This window comes from Solea solea, chromosome 11, assembly GCF_958295425.1.
Source record: "Solea solea chromosome 11, fSolSol10.1, whole genome shotgun sequence".
NCBI classification, from domain to species: domain Eukaryota; kingdom Metazoa; phylum Chordata; class Actinopteri; order Pleuronectiformes; family Soleidae; genus Solea; species Solea solea.
Window position 1 is genome coordinate 19097120 of NC_081144.1, and position 18798 is coordinate 19115917.

At 40.5% G+C, this 18798-nt stretch overlaps 3 protein-coding genes across 5 annotated transcripts in view; 1 reads left to right on the forward strand and 2 right to left on the reverse strand.

Moving 5' to 3' along the window:
* mib2 (MIB E3 ubiquitin protein ligase 2) overlaps positions 1-647 on the reverse strand; it is a 38341-nt gene extending 37694 nt beyond the window's left edge. For all 3 annotated transcript variants that reach the window (XM_058642375.1, XM_058642374.1, XM_058642372.1), the window contains exon 1: positions 498-647. The gene's annotated coding sequence lies outside the window, so the exon portion shown is untranslated. The remainder of the gene's footprint in view (positions 1-497) is intronic.
* A 2771-nt stretch (positions 648-3418) lies between these two features.
* Positions 3419-6819, reverse strand: ubiad1 (UbiA prenyltransferase domain containing 1). Its single transcript, XM_058642436.1, has 3 exons — positions 6703-6819; positions 5355-5972; positions 3419-4340 (listed from the first exon to the last, which is right to left on the reverse strand). The coding sequence occupies exons 2-3, from the start codon at positions 5911-5913 to the stop codon at positions 3853-3855; spliced, it is 1047 nt and encodes a 348-aa protein (XP_058498419.1). The 5' UTR covers positions 5914-5972; positions 6703-6819; the 3' UTR covers positions 3419-3852.
* A 51-nt stretch (positions 6820-6870) lies between these two features.
* On the forward strand, positions 6871-18712 carry mmp23ba (matrix metallopeptidase 23ba). Its single transcript, XM_058642435.1, has 10 exons — positions 6871-6989; positions 10111-10298; positions 10433-10583; positions 13127-13263; positions 13896-14035; positions 14511-14678; positions 14775-14939; positions 15911-16021; positions 17320-17446; positions 17548-18712. Exons 1-10 carry the CDS (start codon positions 6954-6956, stop codon positions 17720-17722), a joined length of 1398 nt encoding a protein of 465 aa, XP_058498418.1. The 5' UTR covers positions 6871-6953; the 3' UTR covers positions 17723-18712.
* Positions 18713-18798: the final 86 nt, after the last annotated feature.

The window sequence follows — 18798 nt, forward strand, 5'->3', positions numbered from 1 at the left end:
AATCCAACACAATGGTACTTAAATGGTTTGATGGTGTCATGTGAATTTTACCCCGTTGAAAACGTAGCCCTGTAGTCACTTGTGTTCCCGGCAGCTGCATACACGGTATGAAAAGGACACACAGGTGACTGACACTGAGGCTCATTTCATGGGTTTAATGAACGTATACTGTATGTCTTATTACGCCCAGTGACAGCTGACCTACGTAAACCTCATTGCTATCAACTGCTTCCTGTCACCACCAACCATACACCTCTACTCTGTGGCTGCTTCACATGTAAATCATGGCTCTAGCACAAACGTGTGAACCATATTCAGCGAGCTGATAGTGGGTCTGTGTGTGGGTCTGTGTGTAGGACTGTGTGTGTGGGTCTGTGTGTGGGACTGTGCGGACAAGTAGCCCTGTCTTACGTTACATTCACGCTAGCTAGCTAACTCACGTCTGTCCACCCTTTAATGGCATAAAACACAGCTTCTGTGCCGCTGTAGCTACTCACCGGGCCTTTGTCACGGTTGTTTACTTTGTGGTCAACTGAAATCCCGTGTCGTCGTCCACCACCGGCACTGACATTACTTGTTTTAGGAGCAGTAAGTATTTAAAACACCGAGCGGCTCTGCAGCAGACAGCCATCACAACACGCCCATGCATCACGTCACAGCCGACGCTGCCTTCACGTGTCCCTCGGAATAACCACTACACTTTCTGAACTCAATCTGGTTCGGGTTTCTTGTTGTAATAAATGCTGTAATTAAGTAAATAAACCTAATAAACAACAACATAATAATGTATTAAACTAGTAGAGAATGTGTCCTTTGCCCAGCAGCCATTTTAACATGTTTTAGTAGGAAAAGCACAGATGCTACTACTCTTATTAACAATGATTGTGTCCCAATAATGTACGCTAGGGTATTGTGACAATGAAGGGAAACTCCAGTGAAACTGAAGAAAATAAATGCAACACAACCATCATTAATTAAATGGCTGCTGTGGAAAAGCACATTGGATGTACAGGGTCAGTCTTTTTCTTTATACCTATTTATTTTACTCATTTAATTTTAACCATTGTTTTTTCATACTTTCATTATATATTAATTTTTATCCGACGATGATCAATTATTTTATTTCATATGTGCTGTTATTTTGTATATTGTTAAAAACAAATAGGTTTAATTTCATGTTAAGGGTTATAGGTGTGCTGTATATATGTCATACAGAGACTGTTTACCTCAGTCCTCCTATTCACACTATCAGACAGGAACAAAGTGCATTAGAACTGCAATATTCGTATATGAAAGGAACATTGTGTTCAGTTAGTGTTCTATTTTATTTCATGATAATGTTTGTATTGTACAGCTTTCTTTGTCCTATTATATTTAAGTGTTCCTTGTCACTCTTTGTTACCATTGACCCTAAGGGCCTGCATACAAATTCCTAATAGCAAATAAAAAAACTCTTTGATCTTTTTTATCTTCTGTATTATATTGTTTTATTTTCATATTTGATAATTTTTTACACCTTTATTCTGTGACGATCAATTATTATTGTTTGCAATTACTGCTATTGCTGTTGATTTGTATATTGTTCAAAATAAATAAATTAAATAAAGGTTTAGTTTCAAGGTACAAGACATACTTGAAAACAACCAGTGTCAGCACTAATCAAATACATGAAGTAGGAGAGACATTTTCATTTACCAGGTCATGTGTCGCCCATGTCTTTAAGGCAATGGGTGGAAACCACAATATTGCACACAACCAACAAACGAGGCTTCGGGATAAACATCTCACTGAAATTCTATTAAAGTATAAATGCAATCATACACTGTCACTACTGTGTTATATTGCATCACACTCTGTGCCTCTTGCCATCTTATTTCAGTACATTTTGTTAGAGGGACACAATAAAATCATACAACAAATTATATGGTCATTTGAATGGTGCGCTACTGTAAGGAAATCCAGCCTTAGCGAAATAATTGTTGTGTCACACTGTGTATGTGCTGTATTTTCAAAACGTGCATTACATTATTACACAATACTGTTAACAGTAGTGCAGGTCTAACATTTCTCAAACACTGCCCCCTGCTGACAAATATACCACTACACATATTCAAGTTCCTTTTATTTTCTTGTAAATGTTTACCTTTTTTTAACTGTTATAAAGTCAAGTCATGTGTCACAGGTGTGTTAAGGCTATGTGTGGAAACCATATTCAGGTGTAGAGGGAAGTCAGCTTATTATGAGACCTGAGGGAAATACAACTTCAGTATAATTACAGTCAAACACTGTCACTCATGTGAAAGAGCTGGTTTTTATTGTCATGAACCTGCATGCACATAGCAACATAAAAACTAAACAAGATACTGTAAACTATGTTTGCTTTCTGCCTTCTTATCTCAGGGATTTTCTTCATGGAATGAGTAACATACTGTATTTTTTAAGGTGAATTACATAAAGTTTATAAAAGCTGTGGAGGCCTAACATTCTACTAATACCGCCTCCTGTTGACAAACACACCGCTACACATGTTAGTTCCTTCTTATTGCAAATTTTAACTAACAATACAAAGCAAATACTCAATGAAAACAACTGAGCCTGTGGGGATTTTTATTTATTTACTGTGTCACAAGCCAGTGCCTCCTCTCTGATACAGGATCAACACCTGCACATGGCAGCTTGTTGACTGAAACAAGGGCCTTCACTTTAAGAACACCATGCAGTTCAAACAGTTCTGTTCTCATTTATGTGGTCCAGCAGAATTTGATTTATTTGGTGATAAAAGTGCTGTCATATTATGTTACACTACATATATTGTTCATTTTTAATGAAAACATAATTCAGACTGTGCATAACTGGCATTAAAGCTCCAGTGTGCGACTTCTGTGTTTCCGTAACTCACTACTTCACTTATATTTCAGGACTTTAGGTTAATTATGCAGAGAACTGGGAATAATTCCTGAAGTTTGCTGATGTCTACCTCCACGTGATGTAAAACATATCACTCAGTATCATCCCAAACACACCACTTGAGGAGCTGATAGACTGAGTCAGCTTAATGCAAAGCTTTAAAGGTACAGTGTGTAATATTTAGCAACATTTATTAGTGAAGTTGCATGTTGCAGCTGAATATCCCACACCTCACCTTCCTTCAGTCAGTGTCATAACTCAAATGATGTTTAGTAGGTCCTTTGTGGGCTACTATAAAAACGTGGTGGTCCAAAATGGTGGCTTTTGTAGAGCTGACCCAGCTCCTGAGTTACTTACAAGTATAACCATTTTGGCTTCAATTTCTGCCATATGAAAATAATTTCACCAACATTTTATACAACGGGCCTTTAAACTAGTAAGACTCTACATGTCTCTGATTAGACTATCATAAATATAGATTAAATAATGATTAAAATAGAGACATAGGACATCTGCAGCAGTGAGTTTTATTACAATCTGATAAAATATTACTTAGCTCCTCAGAAGAAAAAATACATTAAACAAAAAAATTACTATTTGTTCCATACTGTGAGTACAGTGGTGAAAAGAACATGTTTATTGGTTGTATCATTGTGTCATGGCAGCTGTAGGTCTATGGTCTGTAAAAAATGAAAATGTTGCCCACCTCTACAAAATAAATTTCTCACTTTTACAAACACATTAAAGCAGGCTTAAAACAAAAAAATGTTTTTTAAATTGATTATGTTCTCACTGAGGAGGACCTAAACTAAATATCTGTTCAACATATAAAACAATAAATTAAAGCCAGTGAATGTCTTCTCACATAACTTTGTAAATATACAGGGAGGTACGTCATCAATTCTGTGTTAAAACAACAACGTTTTAATTATTAGAGGTAATGAATCAGAGAAGCGGCAAGCTGCTAGGAGGCGCCAGAATGATCCCGAACACGTAGAAAAGTCCCATGAGGAGGTTGAGCTTGGCTGTCTTCTGAGGGATCTTGGCGTAGCATCGGCTGCGGAAGTGCCTCTCCAAAGTGAAGGCCATGGGCAGTGTGAGCAGAGGCAGCGCCATGCTGATGGTGTAACGGGTGGCAAGGATGCAAAAAAGCACGTAAGGGATGAAGAGCAGGAGGTTGTATAGGATATAGGAGAGTGTGGGACCTATGAGGATGGCCAGGGTGACGATGCCGGCCTGCTTGTCAGAGTCCATGTCTCTGGTGTTGTTGCTGTGGAGGATGGCTTCTGTGTTGAGGGCAAGTGGGACGGCGTACACGAGTGGCAGCACTGATAGGTAGCCAACCTGTACCGCGTGGGCAAACATGACAGCCAGAGGACCAAAGGTGATGAGGATCACCACGTCTCCCAACGCCACATACTTGAGGCCAATACCTAGGTGAAGAGAGTAAACATAAGTCACGTGTTTAAGCTTTGGATGAGTGGATGTCAACATCTTGTCATCAAAGTCCAAAGTAAACGGCTACTTCATCTGTTTCTTTCATCCCTCAGGCTACAAACATGCAAATCCAGGTCAACTGTGGTGTTTACTCAAACACTCACAGGTTCTATGTTACAGTTCTTCTGATAGGTTTGACCACCTGTTGTGGTAATATTTAAAGAAATACTTCAGGAATTTAGTGTTAGATTCTCTTAAAATGCAGGCACTTGAACAACTCTAGACATTACAATTTAAAAAAAAAACAGTTAAATCAATACTGCAGATACTGAGATAATCTTTTTTTAATTAAAAAAAAGAAATGGACTCTATGCATCTCATAATGCCCCAAGAATGTAACCCTGATTATAATGACATCATTGGGGTAATTTTTTCCCTCCTTTTTCCACACTTTGCGTAGTAAATAACTATAAAGACCTTTTATGAGTTTACTGAAACTCTGTAGCAACCCATCATCAAAACCAGCTGCATTTCTGTTGTAACAAATACAATTCTGACTGTGGTGGAAGTTGTGTACACCCCTCCAGTCATAGGCAGTGATGATCGCACACTTTAACCACTTCCAAACATGCACTACTTCATGATGTTGATAGAGTGGAAGGTCGATTGATTATTTAATATCAAGTCAGGCAGACAGTTTCAGTTTTACCTGTGCAGGCTTTAGTGAGCCTGTGAAATTAGCCAATGATCTGTCCACTTTTAAATCAGTTTGTTTTTTGCCCTTTGGTAATAAAACATGGCCAAACAGTTATTCATGATGATGTTGTGTACCGTTCTAAGGGAGCTCCTTATTTTTCACACCTTTTGCAGGCACCTTTAGCCACTAAATGTAATGTTACACAAGATGCCCTGGTCTGTGTGTGAGACAATGTGAGTGCTTTTTAGTGACTGAGGTGGTTTCCAAACAATGAGGCAACAATCCAAGAGATTACAGTTAATAATATACTCACCTCCAGTGTATAAAAAAGAGCTTGAGAGGCCCCCAAAGTAAATAAGGGCAAGGTGTTCGAGTCGAAGTGTAGACAAGAAGTAGAGCAGAGTCGCACACAGACATCCTAAAGAGTATAGCAATGCTCCAAACTTAACAACATCCTGCGGTGCTAGTATTTCATCCACAAGAGTCCTGTCATCGCTTTTCTTGTGGTCAATCCCTTTGGAGAAGTCATAGTAGGTGTTAACAAGGTTGCCTGCCCCATGGACAACAAGGACAGCCACCGCACACACCATCAGGATAACCAAGTCCACAGAGCCTTCCAGTTTATACGCCAAGGCGCTGCCGAGGGCCACTGGCGTAAGCGAGGCACTGAAACTCCACGGTCTTAGTGCCAGCACATATGCTGCACCCTTATGCCTGACATCTGAGGCAACGCGGGACATCCTCGACCTGTGGTCGGCGCCTTGAGGGTGATTTAAGTGATTCACACTAGTCTGCCATTGCTGGCCATTGTGACCATTTGATCCAGACAGAGCAAATGCTTCGGCCATGCTTTGCTTCTGCTCATTGGCCATTTCCTCAGCAATGTCTCTTGAGTACCTAAAATCTTCCCAAATATCAAAGTTTGATGTTGCTGTAGGAATAAAAACAAATCAGGAAAATTACAATGAGTGACAAAGCAAGATATACCATGGGTAACAGTTCCAATATATCAAACGTATATCACAACAGCCTTGACATGTGTAAGCACCAACATTTAAAAAATAAAATATCCCTCCACTCATGACGCTTAAGTTAGCTTCCTAGTCGGCAGTTATGGGGAAATTTGAGGAAAATTTAACTTACAATGATCTCTTACTGACGTTACAATGCGTGTTAGCCCTATTAAGACGTGATTTTCTGATGCACTTTCCCAATGTACCTAAAACTGAAAGCACACTTCCTATTCAATCTGAGAGTTAATTGCAAGACAGTTGTGAAAAGTGAGAATCTTTCAATAAATAGTCCCCCGACAGGCCAGAGCCAGAAGCTGGTGCTTCCCGGGATCAGTAACCTGAACATTAAAGAGACAAAAGCGATTTTGACACTTCAGTCTCAAAGTGAACTGAGTGGTTTCACAGTTGGACAGCAGCTACTTGTTTAACGTATTAACACGTTGACATTTCCTAAATACAAGCGTCTCTCAAACGCTAAGGAAACTACTCCTGGGGTAAAACCGGATAATTGGAGAGGCAAAACATAGACCCATTTATATCAAAGGAGCAAACGACCACAGATTGGCGACTAAGATTATGGGATTAAAGCTAACTGGCTAGCACCCGAGCTAATGTTCTCCACACTGGGTCAAAAGCAGCAGCTCTTACCACCTATGTCGTCAGGATCCAAATCAACCAGGGCTTTTCTCCGCTTATAAACATATTTGTGTGTCTGCAGCGCCCGGCACGGTGAGTGGACGGAGCGTTAACAGTAAACGTCACAACTTGGAGGACACTTGTCTGACTGCTCACTGTTTATACTGCTGCTCTCTACTGTACCTGTCGGACGCCATTTCCTCTATTTCCTCCGCTCGAAGTGCAACAGTACACAGCGGTCGAAGGAACAGCGTCCCCTGCATATGGTTCCGGTGTCGTGCCAAAAAAGGTATATTTTGGTAAATATCCGTATTTGCTTGGTATGTCTGATATACTTGTCTATGCTTGGAACTACTGTAATTACAACTATTTTCAGATGTTTTTATTGGCGTATGACATATTCCACACATTATAGAACACTCAGCCAATTCCCATATTGAAATACTTGTAAAGGGCAAATGCACACAATAACATGCAGTTTGCAAATGTGATTTGGGCTCCTACCTTGAAGCTGAGGGAACTCGAGTGCTTCAAAATCACTAAGCTTCACTGAGGAACAGACATATTTTAAACATTATAGCTCACTCAGCCCCTTTTACACATTCAAATACCTGTAAAGGGTTAATGGACACAATAATGTAGTATTCCAGTTGCCAAAAACTGACTTTGGCTCCTAGCTTGGAGCTGAGGAGATATTTTTGCTTTGAAATCACTTAGTTTCATTTGGGGGTAATATTTTTTATACATTATAGCACACTCAGCCCATTTTACCTGTTGAAATATCTGTAAGGTATCTCCACTCTGCTGTCACAGAGTGACCAAAGTGAGGGAGCAGAAAGTTGGTCTGTTTACCGCAGAACAACTTTACAATGTTTTTGAGCAAATTAACTTTAACTTTACAATAGGCAATTTGGTGACATTTTCATTCCACCCATATGAACACACAGCTTCTCCTCATCTCCATGAACCTAACTTTACTTTGTGTATAACAGAACAGGGAGCAGTATCAGCTGTTATCAAAACATTCAACATACTAGATGAAGATAAAAGTTATCCATGAAATCACAATAATAATTTGTGGTCTCGAACTTCAATTTGGTCTTGAGACAGGTAGCATGTACTACAACATTATCAGCCACAACATTGAAATAACCTGCTGTTCATGTTATGGCTAATGTATATTTTCAAACACATTACTCTTTCATATTGTGGGAAAATGGGGTCATTTCATGTTGTGCTATACAGATTTAATTTAAAGCAAAATGAATTAAATCTCAGGACTAAATGTAGAGCAGTAGGTTTTACTAAGCATTGAGAGAGGAGAGGAGCTGCAGAGCATCATGGGAAAATAGAGGTTTGCCCCCACCTCTGGAAAGAAAATGATCTAACACACTAGAGTAAAGGGAAAAACTAAAAAAACATAATAATGTGCCTGTAAGGACATAAACAAGGTTAACCCATCACCTACACATGGGCCCCAGTGTCATTTCTATTTCTAAAAAAAAAAAAGGTAGTTCAAACAAACTCAACTTTTCCATGTCCGTGCAAGTAATCTGTAAATTAATCTGCAATGTTTATGTCAAAATGTCCTTTCTGGACAAAACAAATACAAATCACAGACAGGACAGACATTGTTTAAATATTTTGACGTTTCATAGAACTAAACAAGAAAAGTGCTTTAAAAAAATTTATGAAGGAAGAAAAAAAAGAAATTAAAGCTACATGCACATTTAGTTGAAAACCTGGAATATTTTGTGGCAACATCCAAGTAAAGGAAAACACTGGATTTTGTAAAGAGTCTTGGGTCGTGTGAAGTTGAGGCCGTGGTTGATAAATTATAAAATTCTCCCTCATTCCAAAAACATAGTTTGTTTTCTGCCACCTCAAACTGTGAATGTCACAGTGTGACAAGGATAAAACTTCACCACTTAAAGGTATAGTTCTTGTTTTTTGAAGTGTGGTTGTATGAGGAATTGACACATTACTCAAATAGTGGCCCACCAAATAGTACTATATATAGCACTTTTCATACATATAAAATTACACAACGCTGTTGGTGAACATATTCTTTAAGATATGGTTTAGATTTTGAGCCTTTTGTTAAAGGTCTAATGTGTATGTTAGGAGGTTTTATTAGTCGACATTGAAAATACTAGCATGCATACAATATACAATAAGCCTTTTAGCCAAGGACATTGCTTTATGGAGGCCGCCGTCTTTTGCTTTTCATGCAAAAGCCACCATTGTTCCCAGTTCCCTTGGGAGATCGAGGGGTGAACGTGAAATGAGCCACAAGGGCAACTGCATAGGGCAGCATTCTCTTGAGGGTGAAATCATATTAATGACCTATGCTCAGGTCATCATGTTGTGTGGCAAATGGGCGCCCTCTATAGGCGGGATGCCGGCGACCTAACTGCTCACATGAAGTGGATGAACCACACCAAGGGGGCCTTAAAAGTCAATTGCAACACAAATTTCAAACAAATAAAGCGTATTTCATTCATAATATTGTAGAATATTAAATATATCACAGGCCAAGAGTCTCACATACCTGCTTTTTAACGATGAAAATGACATAATGACAACAAAAACAAGCAAATCCTCAAAGAAAGATGACTTGGTTAAATCTTTACTGCTGGTTAAGGTGTCAGGGATCATGGTAATGATCCGTTAAATGTTGTTTGAAGTTCCCAAACATGGAAAAAAGAAGTTCAGGGAGGTGGTCTGTCACTAGATGAACAGAGGAGGCCTTTGTTTATTACAATCTGCAATCTTAGGTGTCATAAATTCTTACACACTAGCCTTTTTTTAACCACCGTCCCTGCTGGCAGCCATGTCTTCAGTCCCAAGCTCTTTTCTCTGCAGAATCGCCTATTATACTGTATGTCAACAGTCAGCTAATAGACTTCGTATAAACATGGACGTAAGCTTCCAGTTTCAAAACAAACTCCCATTCTGAAGCTTAGTGATTTGATCAGCACCATGTCAGTCTTTGCAACCAGAAATTTGGAATGTCAACTGCAACCAGACACCTACATGTGCCGTGCTTTATCATCTTATTTCCTCTAAATGAGAACAAAACTTTTTTCAAAATCTAAACTAATGATTGAATCCTCAAGAAAATGTTTCCTGATCTTACAAGTGGCCTCATTTTACGCTAGACTTCCAAACGAAAAATAATATGCAGCGAGCAGAGTCGCCCCCTTGTGGGAAGCTCCTACTTTCGTCCTACTTCCTGAGCTTCACTTTAAAGCCAAACGCCTACGTCCATTTTTTAAATACTATCTATGCAGCCACACTCTGAACTATCCCTTTAATTCCCTCCACACATAAACCTCTAAACGTCGTGTTCTTAATCAAGCATCTGATTCTGCTTAAACTCCAGCTGTTTGATGGACAGGGACGTTTGGTTTTCATTAGATTGTCTCGACGCTGACCCCCTGCCCCAGCGGCAGTAATGTGAAACCAGCCACTGGCAGGCGCACGGAGCCGAGCCAAGGCGAGCCAAGTCGAGCCGAGTTGATGCAGTCTGCACAACTCTCACTACCCGGTCCGCAGGCTGGACTGCGCTGCTGCTGCTGCTGCCGCTGCACACGCCACCACTATAGGTAAACAAAGGGCTAATATAACTGCAGATGTGCAATGGAAAGGAAATAGCACTCGCAGGCACTCATCATTAATCTGTGTTAATCTTCGCGAAGGGATTTTTTTTTCTATCATAATTATATATTTTTTGCTGGAGGTGTGATATCGCAGCCATGGTGAACTGTCAGACTCCCACAAGTTTACGGAGAGGAGAGTGGGGCTTCGCTCCTCTGCTGGCTGCCGCGCTGCTCACTCTGCTGTTCGCCGGGATGCAACAAACCACAGCGTTTCCCTCCTGGAGGTTAGAGGTATGCTGTGACCACTTCATCACTTCATCACAAGTTAAATATCTGTCACTCACACTGTGATAGGCGTCTGGTTTAAAAACGTTAAGTTGTGCAACAATTCAGGGGCAAAAAAAAAACCCACACCAAACTACAGTCAAAATGTCTACTGTTTAACATTTAATATCATTTTCTGTGAAGTTGCATCAGAGGAGTGATTCAGGGTTAATGTTTTTTTATCATTAAAGGTTTACTTTGAAATTCGGCATTAACACTATTGACATTATACACGTATTTAACACTGTAATAAAAAAATGTTTAAATTGATTAGTCTTGTCCATTGTCCTCTACTACTATTGTATTCGTTTTAAGCTCTAATGCAAGATTCCTTTTTGCCATAAACTTCAACATCATTACCAGATATAATGATATAATTCTATAATTCTTAGTCCTATAGTTTCAAAATCAACTCATAACGCATAATACAAATTACAATTATAAAATCACAATTATAGCAACATGCAAATATTTAGTTAAGAAGCCTAGATAAAGACAATTAAATACATTTTCTGAACAGGTTGTGCCAGTAAAATGACATTAAGTGAAGACTAAGAATGGTCTTCGGGAGGTGTAAAGACGATGTCATGACAAACAATGGTCTATTTCATTCATTCATAATGTCATTTCACTTGATTCAGTGGAAGTCCTCGCAGCTTTTAAACACCTTTAAAAGGGACGTCTACTGTCCATGCAACTTCACTCCTCTCTGTTCCCTTAAATGTTCATTACATTCAATCAGTGTTTGGTCTTATTTATATGTTGGATGAATTCATGTCATTTGCCTAGAAAGCAATAGATCCCTGAACTGTAATACCTTCACTGAATTGCAACTCAGCAACTTATTATTGCCAACCACCACACACTCCTATTAATGTCAGTCACTTGCAGCCTGATGTGGAGGATTACATAACTTATTTACAAAAGTTTTTTGTATAATGGCTGAATAATGATGTGTCCAAATACAGCCTTTTTGACGAGTCTCCTTCCTCGTATTTGAGAATAAATCCTTACTCCCCAGAGTCAGCACTCGCTCAGAGGTTTTTGGGCCTTCAGTGCCTATGGTTTATAGTTTTTTCTACCAGTGTTTGAGATTAGATTTGCAGTGAATATTAATAAACACCTCAAGGGTCACTGAACACAAGGCTCCAGTGTGTTGAAAACAACTGCTGCATCAATTAGTTACCTCAACATTAAAATGCAGTATAGAAAAATAATTTTGGCCAGACATTGTTCCGGTCCAGCAGCAGTGTCAGACAGTCTGCCAGACTGCCTGCGTCTGTTTCACTATTTTGGTAAGGAAATGAAGGAAGTACTGCTTGTCCTCACTGGATATGGTGTAGAATACAAAGGGGAGGGAGTTAATATATTTACTCTGAAAACCTACAGCTTTCCCCCTGTGTTTTCAGAAAAGTATTGAGCAAGTTAAAAAAAAAAAAAAAAAAAAGCAAAATGGTTGAAAATTGTTAAATTGGTAACATCCAAATTAATCAAGATGTATGGAGGCAACTCAATTACTTTTGTGTGAATGAATGTAACCTTTTTTCAATGTAGGTTTGAAATGGGCCATCACAGTGATTTTCATTGCAATGTACTATTAAATAAAAGTAATAGTTTTGTTCGTAAAAGCTTGACATTTCAGATGTTTCTGTGTGGTCTGATGCAGCCTGAAGCCTCTTAGAAATTTTCCAACTTTGACAGACAATTCAAAGACTTAGTCTGAGACCTTAACTGTTTATGTGCATCAGTCATACTTACGTAAGGGCAGAGGGTTAGGGATAAAATAGTGAATAATTATCACCATATTTCAGGCTTTCAATCTGCAATAAATTCATCAATAGATTGAAGGTCTTCATGTTCTTTTGCACAGAACATCCTCCTCGGGTCAGGAACGAAGCCTGACTTCAAGCACTGGAAAGTGGATTTATCACTTAAACCCATCTTCATAAAAAGTTACAGATTTTATCAACTGGTGCAAGTTCTATTACGGAGCATTGCAGCCAAGACAAACCACAACTTGACTTCAGTTGCAGAATATTTATGAAAGCAGTAAAATGTAGAGCTCCCATCAACAGTCTTTCAAAGGAAGAAAATCCGGGTTTGATTATTTGGAGACGATGCCCATCCCCAAAGAGTCGTCTCATACGACCTAGCTTCAAAGTTTAAAAAGCACTTTTACTGCTCATCACTTTCCTGTGATGAGATGGAATATCCCTGCATAACAATCTAACACACCTTTCACACGCAAAATGCAGAAATTACAACTGTTGAGCAGAGTCTAAACTGTCAGGATAACAAATGTGGTTTATTGCCTGCAGCCACAAAAGTCAAAGACTTGTAATAAGCAAAGCATTTAACGTCCCTCATTGAATTCCTTCAAAAGCTTAATGACTGCATCCTCTTTCAATTAGAGCGCAGTACCAGTTACAGATGTCTCAAGATTCCATTTTTTTATTTTAACTACGCTTCTCACTGTGAGGTGATTAATTAAAGGTTTTTCTTTGTCCAAGGAAGAAGCTTACACCACTGTGTTGCTCATCGGGATCCGCAAAGAGGCCCGGTCACAAGTGCTTCACCTGTCCAGGAACAAGCGTTACACCCTGACCCCGGAGCAGCTGAAATGGGATAAGCTTAAACTAACATACAAGTAATTGATTTGAAAAATTCCTCTTCTAGTTAATGCAGCAGAAGCTTTGTTGTAGAAAAGAGAGGCAGAAGAACGGAAGAAGAACACATCTGCTTGCATTTGTTGTAGATTAGGACGCATACACTGGAATGCCCTGCAATTGCTTGGTTATAAAACATTTGGACAAACTATTTGGAGTAGTCCCAGTGATATTTTATTCTCTTTGGAGCTATTTAATGATAATCCCATAAATCTGAGTCCTTCAGAAGATAATTAGACAAACCTACAGAGGTTCAAACTGTTTTCGGTTCGTGCTAGAATGTCCCGTCAACTGACAGGACAGTCGACAAAAACGTGGATAATGAGTCCTGACTTGATAAAGTTGTGGTATTGATAGCACCTGATACTAAGAAATTCATACTTGATCTTTAGTGAAAGAATCAACATGAGTACAACTATTAGCTGATATACAGCATAAGAAAGTCACAGAAATGAGCTGTACTTCCAAGGCTTGTGGGAATTCTGATCCGTCTGAACAGTAGCCATTGTGTTTTGGCAGATCCCTCTGCTGCGGAGAGATGTGTTTAGAGACCTATTAACAATGTGTGTGTTGGGCCCTGTATTAACTACACAATGCTGTTGTTTCTGAGCAGGTTGCTCTCCTTCCCAACGAACCTGATAAATGCCAGCGACACGCGCCGAGGCATCGCCAAGGCTTTTGGCATGTGGAGCGACGTCTCGCCGTTCAGCTTCAGAGAAGTGCCAGCTGACCAAGAAGCAGACATTAAGATTGGTGGGTACGCTGCATGAAGCTATATCAGTCCTCAACAGATGTTCCTTGGCTCCGAGTTCCAGACTTCTGCTTTGTCGTTACTGGTTTTCTCTGTGTGCGGCTCCAAAATCATTAAATCACACCATTGCAACTATATTACCAAGCTTATATTCAGGGTGATTCATATTTCTAAATGAAAAAAAATGAAACGCTCAACAACCTCCATACATGTCAGCTAATGGCGATGCCGTCTAAATCATGCTTTATCTGTCCCTTTGGGTGCAAACGCCATGGTCCTGCATCATAAATCCTGAGTGACAGTAAGAGGAATGTTTGTCATCCTGCACGTTGAAGGCTGGAGGAAAAAAAAAAACTCTGTCTTTTGTAATCCATCAACCCCTCCTCCCCACTGTAGTCTACACAGAGCAGAAATAATGGAGTCAGGGTTTCCCTCCTCAGCTCTGAAGTAAGCGTCTCTCTCTCTCTGTTTTGGCAGGATTCTACCCCGTCAACCACACAGACTGTCTGCAGTCCTATTTGCACCATTGTTTCGACGGCATCACCGGAGAACTGGCTCATGCATTCTTCCCGCCAACAGGCGAGATCCACTTTGACGACCATGAATACTGGATTCTTGGAAACATGCGCTTCAGTTGGAAGAAAGGCATGTGTCTCAATCATGTTTGTTGAGACCAATAATATTTAAGAAGGTTTTTGAAGTCGCAAAAAATCGAAAATAATCACGGTGTCTTCGTTACAGGGGTTTGGCTCACGGATCTCGTCCACGTGGCGACTCACGAAATTGGCCACGTCCTGGGACTCATGCACTCCTTGAACTCGAAAGCTATAATGCACCTCAATTCAACTTTGACGGGGCGCAAGCTAATCACACAGGACGACGTGTGGGGTATACAGCGTCTTTATGGTATGTTCACACACATTGACATCTGTTCTTTGTGATCTGATCGCGTCTACATCACGTCCAATCAGTCCTGAATGTGTCTTCAGATGCAACCACAGAATCCACATTTGGAGGCAGTCTGAGGATTCATGTGGTCACATTCCTAAACATGTATGAAAGCAATCCATCCTCAGGACATATCAGATCATGATCCTTCTGATCCGCGGCTATTTCTTTTTATTAATCGGCTCTGATGTACTAATTTATTTGCAGCAACTGCCACACTGATTGCCATATGAGGTACTTTTTCTAACGGTTAAAACGCATTTCACGTCACGACACTGTAACATGCAAGATGAGCTATGGGCTGCCCCGATGACATTTCAAGTTTCACTTTTTAGTTTTGACACTAAAAACATCTTGTACTGACGTAGCCAATCACGCAAGACAATAATCTAGACGTAGTAAATGGAAGATATTATGCAATTCATGGTCAAGGTGAAGCACTGAAACGTCTTGAATACAATTCACGACGCCTTGGACTCCATTTCTTAGGTCATAAAAGTTGTTTTGAAGTTTTGAAAGATTGGAAGTTATGATTGGACCGTCATGTAGTCTTCCATGTCTCAGCCAAGTCAGGGGAAGAATTAAATGAAGTAAATCAAGTGATCAATCTGACACAGTGTCCATCTTGCAAGTCAAAAATGTTATGTAGTCCGATTCCAACACTGGGATATCCATGTCGATCCAGTAATAAAGACCCAGAGATACAAAACCTGCAGTGCATTTTTGTTCAGAAAAAAACGGGGAAGACTAGTCTTTGACAAGTGACACTAAAAGACAACGTGGCATTAATGAATAGTAGCTAAACTCCTCATGAGTCACCATTAGTGTGTATTATGGTGAGTCATTTTCATTGGAACTTAAAGTAGATCAAGGATCCAAATTCTTCTGCTGCTGACTGAAAGCTGTTGTTTCCTCCTCCTTTCTTCCAGGATGTTTGGACCGGTTATTTATCTGTCCAGCTTGGGCTCGGAAAGGCTATTGCGACAACAAGCGCAGGCTGATGCAGAAGCACTGCCCCTCCAGCTGTGATTTCTGTTACGGTAAGACAGAGCAGCAGAAAACAGCAGCAGTCCAGGGGAAAAAAAAGCAGAGTTTTCTCTCAATTGAGCAGCACAAGGAGCTGCTGTGAACTGTTTGCCAATGGGGCAACGGGAGCCAACAGGTCCAGCCATGCAGAGCAGTGATGGGGGTTTTCAAGAATCTCATTTGAAGAGGAATGCATATAGTTCTGCAGAATAACAGTTACCTGTTGATGCATTCATCTGCACCATATATTGATAATGCATCAGCAGCTTAAGCCTCTTTAGGCTTATTGTGGGATGTGCTGGTGCCAAGCCTTCTGTTGCAAAACAGGAAGTGGCTCCTCTTAACCACCTTAGCTCACAGACTGTTGTGGCCTTCTGAGATTTTTGTCAGCAACAAGGGACAGCATGGAGAGAAGCAAGAGGATACGATTCCTGGCTCACAGTAATCTGTTCCTCATTGTTGATTGGGAGATGTTGTACGGCTGTGGAAAATTCCTGAGTTAGTCCAAACCCGCTGGAATTTCAGACTGTGGCTTGAGGGTTAGAGACACACAAGGTCAATTTGGATTTTTGTGGCATTAACGAGAGTGACTGGTTTTAAGCAGAATTTGAGTTGATCACTATGCAGACTGTTGTGTTTGGCAGAAACCAGATGGGACTCATCGTATTGATAAGGCAGTCATGGCACCAGCAGGTCAGAGGTTGACTGACCTGATGAGGTTTGCATCAGAGGCTTGTATGATCACTATTTATTTTGGGAGTGTGACAAAATATGTCGATAACATAGGACTAATGGCCGAGTTATTCTGTCCGCATCACATCTCCACAGAGAGCGGTTTCACATATCCACATGCGTTTACATGCTTGCGGTTCCATTCATACTAAATTACTCAGTCTAGCATTCAACACATCCATACTTGGTTTCATATTCCATGACACTGGCAGCAATTTCTTACCTGGAACTCCCCCTCTTTGGTATTTCCTTGTATTCTTTTGGAGTGTTGAAATGTACGTGTTTTGGTACTGACGGACCTCCGCAATTTTCCATGGTTACAGTCTTGTTTAGGTGCCTCTTGTGACCTAAACAAGAGCGTGCCACCAACTGGACTGGAGAGTGTTGTGCTACAGGGAGCATGCTCACATTCACTGCCGTAGAGAGTCCATGTGAATCACTGTGGGCAAATGTACGTCACTTTAGTGTACCTCTGCGTAGCGTATGACCTGGTCCTAAGAGGATGACAGTATGTACAGAAGATCATCAAAGCTGTGATGTTGGTGCTTCTGAATGTGGAATATTTCCTGTTAATCTACAGAATTCCCTTTTCCCACTGTGGCTCCCACACCCGCTCCTCCACGTACCAAACACAAGCTGGTCATCGAAGGAAAGACGCTCACTTTTCGCTGTGGGAAGAAAATAGCGTCAAAGAAAGGCAAAGTATAGTAAGTATCCTGCCACATTTAGTTATTTGTACTCACTAACTGCACTGCTCTTGCAGCATGACTTCACTCTGCACCGTCTAACGTCCTGACTCCCATTCCAGCTGGTACAAAGACGGGGAGCTGCTGGAATTCTCTCACCCGAACTACATCTCACTCAAAGACGACCACATTACCATAGTGGCCAACGCCATCAATGAAGGCACGTACACCTGTATTGTGAAGAAAAAGGATAAAGTGCTCACGACCTACTCTTGGAGGGTACGTGTGCGCTTCTGAAGGCCACGCCACTCCTCTGCACACTGAACAGGACGTATTCTCACACACGTGGTCACCAGGAGACCTCATTCACTAGGGCACATATTTCTGTATTGTTTTTAATGTCTCTCCTGTATCTTACATGCACACGTCTGTCATGGGTGTCATTGAGTAACTGCATTTTCATGTGTGCAAATAATAAATGTTCCGTGACAAGAAGTACTTTTGTGAAAATACTACCTGACAGGCAAGTGGCAGTAATCACAGTAATTGCAGTTTGTACTTCATTTGGTGATGAAAAATCCATGCATCCCTCGTCAGCTATTTTGGAATTATGTCCACTCTGCAATCATCAGGCCTGGACATCTTCAAAGCTTCTGCTGCTGAGGCAGTAATGGGGGCCCAAAACCACCCGGGACATATTTTGGGTGTCCCTGCAAAAAAAAAGTGATGACGATTCAGCAGTTGGGCAGTGCTATATTTGAACTAAAAGTGTATTAGCACAGTTGGAGAGCTTTCAGTTCAATTCTTCAAATAGGTCCCATGGAAAGAAATGTCACGCGAAATTACCCATGTCCCTAATGTGTTTCTGTTGAGGTCAGAAAAAGTTACAGAAGCCCTTGCTTAGATGCATACCGTTTGAAAAATTTACGCACTGACCAAACTAAGCTAATAAAGCCAGAATAAGCAATGTTGTCTACAGCCTTTGAAACAATTTGGAACTTAAACCACATATGGAACACCTCAGACGTCTAGCGTACTTTACTAGCCTCACAGTGAAGCCAGCAGTTTGTCTCCAGAGACTGAGCAGTCAGCTCCACCAGCAGCTCTCCTTCCAAGCTTATTCAACACATCAGGTGTAATAATCTGCAGAAGGGCTCCGGTGGGGTCAGGGGAAAAATAAAACTGATTAGTGAACATTTCTATTCAACAGTGGCCCTAGAAGTCCCGAGAGGGGGGTACTTTCATGCACGTATTCCACTAAAAGCAGCCAGCAGGTCTTGCAGGCGACGACACTGTACTGGTTTATTTTTCTTCAGCTGAAAAATCAAAGAATTTATTGGGTTAATAGAGAAACTGCAGAGCCATTTAAAAAC